We start from the raw sequence: 8,343 nt of genomic DNA, 5'->3' as shown, positions 1-8,343 counted from the left end.
AGTAAGTGTCCGCACATTAGGGCCGTGCTCATTGTACTGACCCGACGCTGCGAATGTATGGCAATAATATTTTCTATATACGCAAGGTCGTTGAAGGGTAAAATCTTGGCTAACCTCCAAGCGGCAGCCAAATTATTACAGCTGGAAGGTTTGTGTTCCATTCACCATGGAAGAATTTTTAGACGCATGAAGAATATGGTCACAGAGAGCCTCCTCATAGCCGTCCTTTTTGTGGATCTACAAATTTGCACACAGAATCGGACGGGGGGGGAGGGGGGAAGGCGTCATTAGCACTTGTGTGGTCTCTTCCTCTCGTCCCATCCTGCGCGCATTTTAAATCACGAAGTCCCATTTTCATCTTCTTCATATGGCGCGATGGCCTCAATGAATCTATGGTTGTTCACTCTTTAGTTTTGTAATGCTCTTTTAACAATTATGTTTGCCTTCACTGCTATATTACAAATGTTCCTCTTGTTTGTGATTTCGTTTGTTTGCTCCCCCCTTATGTAATGCCCCGCCTACGGGTCCTTAAGAGAAAATAAATGATGATGATGATGATGAAAAACTGCATTATCTGTCGATTTTCTCGTTTGTGTCGCACATTGAATCTAATGGGTACTTCGGCGCAGGCGCAATTAGCTAAGGAAAGAAAGTTATGCAGATATAGCTAAGCGACCGGAAGAAAGGTCGTCAAAGAGCAAATTATAGTTAGTATCTTGGCTCGAACTAAAAAGAGGAAAGAAGACTGACATAGTATATAACGTGGAAAGCTCATAACTGATGGTCCCTTAAGCGGCGCGAGTTTCATGAGAGTAGGCGGATAGAGATAGGACGTTTTCACGGACACGATAGCTGCAATTCACACAAGCGGGGCTAACAAGAGAGAAACAGAAGAAGCGTCATTCTCTACACGTAGTATTGTTTATTGCCGTGAATAATGATCATCACTTGAAGGTTATATTTGCGTGCCGATGAAGGTGTTTCTAGGTGTATGTGGCACAGCACACATCACGTGGATTAAATGTACTATAGTTACTACAGCACGCTGCTCCATCGTGGTCTCAACTCAACGTGGAGCCACGCCAGAGCGCAACGCTACCGGACTTCTTCGCAGCTGAAAATAACGTCTCACTGAGAAGTGCAGTTCTGGGTGTCAGCCTTGCTTCCTTCTCTTTTCTCATAAGCACAGTACGTCACAGCCTTCTTTAACATGAAGGAAAGAAGCCAACAGTCGGCGAGGCAAGGAAAGCATTGGGGATTGTACTTTTATGTTTTTTTTTTTCTTTTTAATTTTTTACTTTTGCATTCATATATATTACTAATGTAATCTGTTTAGGGGAAAGATAAATAAATACAAAGTAGAAGGAAAAACAACGTGCCGATGGTGGGAACCGAACCCACGACCTCCGAATATCGCGTCCGCTGTCCTACCTGCTACTTACTTGGGTATTAGGCATTAAGTAAAGTAACAGGTGGGACAGCGGCCGATGTAGCTCAGTTGGAAGAGCACCGGATGCGATATTCGGAGGTCGTGGGTTCGGTTCCCACCATCGACACGTTATTTTACCTTTTACTTTGTGTTTAATTATCTTTCCCCTAAACAGATTACATTACTAATTTATGTGATAAAGAAGTAAAAAAAACAAAAAAAACAACAACAACATAAAAGTGCAATCCACAATGCTTTCCTTCGCCTCGCCGACTGTTGGCTTCTTTCCTTCATGTATTATAACGAGCACCCTCTTTTCCCCTTCATTTATCTCCTTCTTTAACATGATCGATAAGAGTGGGATGGTAAAATAGGAAGCTACCTAAACGCCCTACATTGATTTAAACCAGTTGTATCGGAAGCTTTTTGGATATTCAGTAGCGTTGAGGGCTGATTTTATGTTTAGTCAGCGGCGATCAATACTTCTCAGTAAGTTTCGTTCGGTGATATTTCGGTCATATTCTGCAGATAGTCAACAGAGTGCTGCTCCTGCCGAAGCCGAAAACAGGAAGGGTAGCGAGAACGTACCGATATATTCCGGCAGGAAACGATGACATTCGCATGCTGGCGAAGGAGATCAAAAACGGACACATTATCAATAAACAAAATGTTAAAACGTTGATCTGGCAAAGAACTCTGAAAACGTCCTTCGAAAACTATACCAGCTGCACCATCGCGACTGTAGGATGTCAACAATTTTAAGCAGGTGTAATCCATAATAGCCGCATGAGTCTTGCATCAGGGTCTTCTTCTTGCGATCAGCTTTCAAGAAGTGTTTCTTTGACGTTGCCATACCTCCGGTCTTTATCTCACGTATGGCTCTGGTGATAACACTCTGCTCTTAAGCGCTATTCTCCCCTGGCACCAATTCCAATGGAGACCACCCAAAGCATCGCGCGAATTAAAATGGCGCCAGATAAGTGAAACCCCTACAATTTTTGATAAAAGAATAAGAGGCCAATAATAAGGGGCTGAAAGTCGTCTGAAGGTTCCACTCGTTACGTTCGGGAGCCGCGACGACGGAGGAGAAAGCTGTGGAAGGGCACAAACTTCACACTGAGCCATTCAAAACAAAACAAGAAGAAACGGTGCTTCTGTGTGCAAGCGTAGAGGAGATATTCTCCACTATGCCAAGCACGTGCTTTCGATGGCTATCGGAAACTTCGCTAAAGATCCATGTGCTTCGAAGTTTCTCCCGGCGACATCACCCAGAAGCTGGAACATCAAGTCGATAAGCTTTTGGACGACACGGGTGACTGTGAAAAAGCGGATTGTCAGAGAGAGTGAATGCCACGCTGTGACTTGCGCAGTCTCTCATGATGACCCCTCTTCCCCTTGTTACCATTAGGGCAATAGTACGGCTCATTTGGTTTCGAGATCGACTGAAACGAGCAGAAAAGCACATATAGCGTGCGGCACCTTCTCACGCGTTCGTGCGCGCGAGGTGCGGACGGCTAGCGCCAGAAGCGATGCAGGCATTGATAACCCACTTTCAAGAGCGTCGCCGCAAAGGTATCAAACTGCGGAGCGTGCGCGTGCGCTCTCAGAGGGAGAGTGACGCGGGGTAGGCAGTTTCCTCCGGCACCGCCGAGATAGGAAAGCCGAATAACGCTCTCCTGCCTTGCACAATGTCAAACGTCCCCGGGTCCCTGCCTTTGTCCGGGCCAACCTTTCTCAAGGTGCCTATAAGCACGCGTAGGATCACCCTTCATCCTCCTCCTTAAACTCTCGCCCCCACGTGCGTTCCGAGGAAGGGTGAGGCCGCCGTTCATGCAGCGCAAAGGACCCCTCGGGGGGACCCAGGTATATAAGCAACCGCAAGCCGTCAGAGCGGCAGGCACACTTGGTCTTTCGGACTCAACCATAGCCGCTGCAATCATGCTGGTAAGTGTCCGCGGATCCGGTCTCGGGAGTCGCCGTCTTCGGAGGATTAACGGTGCTTCATCTTCGGCCGCGGATCATTCTGCGATGATTCGGCGATGTACGGTACCGCGACGATGGCCGGCGACGGAAGGATTTCGACGAAGATGACTCTGAAGAGTCGGGAAGCTGCCGGGCTTACCTTTTGTTCTGCCCAGAAATAATACTGAGGCGTAAAGGCATAGGTAACACCCTCACGGGTGCCACTTCGAGAACACAATACATAGTTCAGGACACACTAAGTTATTCTCTTTGGGCAATGCAGTCAGGCGTCCAGTTGTAATCCGCGAGAACGCTGATTTAAAGTGGTCAACTTCCATGAAAAACGGAGAAGGCATCGAAAATAAGTTCCGAAACGTGAACCATTTGTAAACTACTTTTGGCTATAGACATCTGGGCGCAATATGGTATGAAGAAAGGTGAGAAGGGGCGTGTTCTAGGAGCATGGCTGCACAGTTATAACAGTTGATCAATTCAGATTTAACCGCTCTCTTTGGCAGTGAGCATCTACAGTTGACCGGAATAGGCGCTCTCACATTTCAATACAAGCAGAAAGGCAGCCATAGATATTCTTACAGAAGCCTTAAAGGGAGGGTGAGGGGAGGCGATGAAACAATTGCTCTTTAGCTTTTGCACAAATGTTTTTTAACTAAGCCAACTTAATGAGAATACATTTGTTACTCAGCCATTCATGTTTCGTTAGATGGCTCAAGCCGCTGCGAGTCTCTGAGGCCATTGTTTTCCTTCTGTGTCATTGCAGAAGCTCGCCGTGTTCCTTGGCCTTGTTGCCACCTGCCTTGGCGGCTACACCGGCGGCCTTGCCCTCGGTCACTACGGTGGGCTCGGCTATGGCCTTGGCCATTATGGTCTCGGACACCATGGCTTGGGCTACGGTCTCGGCTATGGATACGGCCATGGTCTTGGTCTCGGCTACGGCTACGGTCATGCTCTCGGCTACGGCTATGGCCATGGTCTCGGCCTCGGCTACGGCTACTCTGGTCTCGGCCATGTCTTCGGGGGCGCCATTGCCGCTCCCGCGGTCGCTTACGCCCGCCCTGCCGCCGTAATCCACCACGCTCCGGCCGTGGCTGTGGCTCGCCCGGTCGCCTACGCTGCTCCAGTGGCCGTCGCTCGCCCCGTTGTCCACGCTGTCGCTGCTCCAGTCGCTGTGGCCCGGCCCGTTGTCCACGCTGTCGCCGCACCCGTAGCCGTCGCTCGCCCCGTCGTTCATGCCGTCGCCGCCCCTGTCGCCGTCGCCGCTCCCGCTGTGGCCGCCGTCCACCATGCTCCCGCGGTCGTTGCTGCTCCAGCCGTTGCTGCCGTCCACGCTGCCCCTGTCGCTACTATCGGCGTCGGTTACGGACACGGTCTGACCTACGGTCTCGGATATCACGGTCTCGGCTATGGTCTTGGCTACGGCTACGGCCTCGGTGGCTACAACTATGGCCTCGGAGGCTACGGCTATGCCCTCCGCAAGAAGAAGTAAGCTACTGGAATGGTAAGTAATGAATGAATGAAAGAAGACAACGAGCTTCTTTTTCTCTAATAACACTTATAATAACTCTGAATTAACTATCACTTGACAGAGAGCGTGTTTGCAGAAAGCATTGAACTGCTAACGCGAAGAGCCAAATAAGATGTAAGCTTCAGAGTTGGAGCATACAGGCAGCGGCAAATACGGATGTTAGTTGCGATGCCATCTATGTTACGAACGGAAGAAAGGGTCGTAACAGAAATTGAAAGATCGCTCAAAGCCCATAGAAATATTCACTACTACAATTAAATGGGTGGCCCTGGAAATGTTCTCTATTTTGTTAGCTTGGACCGCGTTCATCTCCTTTGGAACTAACTCAACAATCGACATGAAGTGAACCCTACTGGAGCCAAGCCAAGACGGCAGACAAGGGATCGCAAACGCGCGTGTCGATGCTGCCGTGAAGGACGCACTTCACACGTCTTGCCCCTAAGCCATTAGAAGTTATCGTGCAGGCTGTCCCGCCCTTGTCGAGCAAGAACGAATAACCGCGAACGCTAATAATCGATTGCGAAGCAACCGATCTTGTGGGGCGTTTTAATTTTGCGTGATAACTTTCTTCCCTAGAACGTTTTCAGGCTTTTAACAGTGCCTGTATATCCTCTTTTCAAATGTCCAGAAGAGATCCAATCTGCTGTGTTTCTCAGAACGGGTTGCCGAAGTCCCGCAATTACTGTATTCCTGTCCGTGTTTGTTCGGGGCTGAAAAAAAAATGCTACCTTTAAAGAGGTATATTGAGTGCCTATTTATTTCTCTTTTTACAATCACACAGCTATGTCTTGTTAGCACTTCATATCTCGCGACGCAATGCCGAACAGTAAGGAATAAAAAGTAAATGTTCATGAAATGGCAGGAAGGCGCAGTGGCGATAGCTTTCTGGTAATTGGAGCGAGGCATAAATTAAGAGCGTTTAATCTCTCAATAATACAATTTCCTCGGACGTGTAATGGGCTCAGCATTGCCTTATAAAATATCATCATCAAATTATTCGAGGGGCTAGTTTACTATTGAGGAAGAAATAGTTGAGGTAGTTGAAGTAAAATGAACTTTGTATGCTTAGCATTATTCACTCACAAAATGTCATATATTGCTGTTAGGAACTGAAACAAACAGGAAGGCCCCACACACTTTCAATTATGGGATAATTACTTTTTAGAGAGGAAGGAACAGTGAAGCTTGAATAGGTCGGAAAAGTTGGCTAGGTTAATGAAAACCCCTGAACTTGATTCCACAATGGCAATAATGCTTGCCGAAAATAAGCTCTTTGCATCGCGTAACATTACTCCGCCGTTTTCCTTTTTTCGTTCCAGAAAAGACATCGTGGAACCGTGTCGCCGAGCTCTCGAAGACCACTATATCTTCGGCAGTTCCACCAGCTCCTGCGCCCCCGGTCTCGCCAGTAAATCTCCCAAGTCTCGAGGCGCTGCCAGCCGTGTGGGAGAGCGGCCGTATCTCAAAACGCGCGTCCTTCAATGTAAAAATGTCCTCATCTCAATGTGCGCATCTGCGCTTCGGTTGTCACATTTCCGAAATACAATCGACTCGTCAGATTTCGCACAGAATGACTCTTCTCTTGTTTTTGTTACGCGTCGCATCGGGGTACCTTGAAGGGTGACAAGAACGTGAAACGGGAAATGCGGGTTGACAGGGTACACCAGCAGAGTACAGGCAGATGGACCAGTCTGGTTCCTCCTCGTTGGAACTGTCTGGACGCACTCTTTTCCAGTTATGTTCTCGATCAAGTAGCAAATAGACAAATCGCGCGCATATTGGTGCAATTGGTAACGCCCGCTTAACCACCTCCGCCAGTATGCCCGGAGAAGAGCTCCTCAGGCAACCACTCCGGTCGGAGTGGATGCTGGGGCAGTTATAACACCTTTGCAGTGCTGCGTCGATAAGCCATGAACGAGCTTCCATGTGGGATAAACGGCAGTAACTCGTTAGCCATCTAAACCGCCCTAATTGTACTGACATATTTTGTGAAATTATCGTCTCTATTACATAGTGTCGATACTATATTTTGCAAGAAAAAAGTAATATATATCAGAAAACGTCTTTTTTTACTTTACTTGATAGCTGAATCATCAAAGTGCAGGCATATTGGCTTGCGGTAGTTAATGAGAAAGACTGGGGACGGACATACGACAGAATAACGTTGGGGAATCATTGCCTAGTGCTTTGTAAGCGGAGCTGCTTCCAGCCACCAAGCAACAAGGCTGTAAAGTGTTTATCCTGCCAAGCCATATAGCAGAGCTTGGACAGGTAAAATGGCTGATAGTTAAACTGATGAAGAAAGTTTCAATGGCCGGCGGCACGTAGTAAAAGGTTGTTTGGTATAATAACGTACACGCAGCTTGATTACAGAGCACCATACACGTTGCGTTGACTCTTCTGCTGATTGTGGTAGACGTCATTCAGGTTTATAACATTTCGGCGCATATTGAGATTCGTGTGTGACAAACAGCGACAGTTCTGCGGGGAGCTCTAATGCAGGGTCGAGACCACAACATTGGCTTTTATGTTTTTCATAAGTGGAATGCTAATGAGATGTATGGACGGCTGTGCAGTTTTGAAACCCCTTTTCATATTTATTATTAAACGTCGAGAGTGGGGCGGAGGAGGGGGAAGAGGGGTTGGCACGCATGCACACGAAGCCGGAGCTGAGCGAAAATAAATAAGTGTGCTCGGCAGCCATCAGGTCTCGAGGTGTCCAGTTTATTTGGGTGGTATTAGTCTGGAAATACTACTTTTGTGAACTGCAGCCAATGACGCATACCTATCGCTTGACAGGTTAGTGAGAACCCGCTAGCAAATGCCTTTCTGGCTAGGAAAGCGGGGATGACCCTCGTTCGATTCAGAGAAACAAAATGGCGGAGATTTCATCCCACTTAAACTTAGTCATAACGAGCAAAAACAAGCTCTGCAGTGTTTGTGTGTTGCCTCCGAGATATCGGTTGGACGGAATACTGCCTCGGAAGCCGATGTGCTCGTCCAGGCTTGAGCGAGAGGGCCGCGCGGAGCTGCCATTTTGCTGACACGCAAATATTAGACGACTTTGCTAGGCTCTCAGACTCGAATTAAAACCTTCGCAATACGAAAGAAACTACAAGCAGTGAGACGCTGAGGAACATGGCTATGCTACTGAAACACCACCGCTGAAGACACATCCTGATGGTAGCATTGCAGCGGAGATTTATCGAGTTTGAAGTTTTAAATTGTTTGATTTTATTTTTCGATATATATTTACTGTTATCATCATATGCGTGGTATACACACGCTTAATTTTGTTCCGCATAGGTGTCAAGAAAGTTCCAGTTATAAATGAAACTTTTCTAATATATATGGCTAATTTACACGCTGCACGAGGATGAGCTGTGACTGAACCGGGGGAGGTGATACG

The 8,343-nt window shown here is 47.5% G+C and overlaps 1 protein-coding gene across 1 annotated transcript; it reads left to right on the top strand.

The window, feature by feature from the left end:
* The first annotated feature begins 3,367 nt into the window (after nucleotides 1-3,367).
* LOC146189137 (uncharacterized) lies at nucleotides 3,368-4,895 on the top strand. Its single transcript, XM_084605186.1, has 2 exons — nucleotides 3,368-3,373; nucleotides 4,170-4,895. Exons 1-2 carry the CDS (start codon nucleotides 3,368-3,370, stop codon nucleotides 4,893-4,895), a joined length of 732 nt encoding a protein of 243 aa, XP_084461312.1.
* Nucleotides 4,896-8,343: the final 3,448 nt, after the last annotated feature.

This window comes from Amblyomma maculatum, chromosome 5 (assembly GCF_055883805.1).
Source record: "Amblyomma maculatum isolate TAMU_Amacu chromosome 5, ASM5588380v1, whole genome shotgun sequence".
NCBI lineage: Eukaryota > Metazoa > Arthropoda > Arachnida > Ixodida > Ixodidae > Amblyomma > Amblyomma maculatum.
This window is presented reverse-complemented; position numbering and strand designations above follow the sequence as displayed.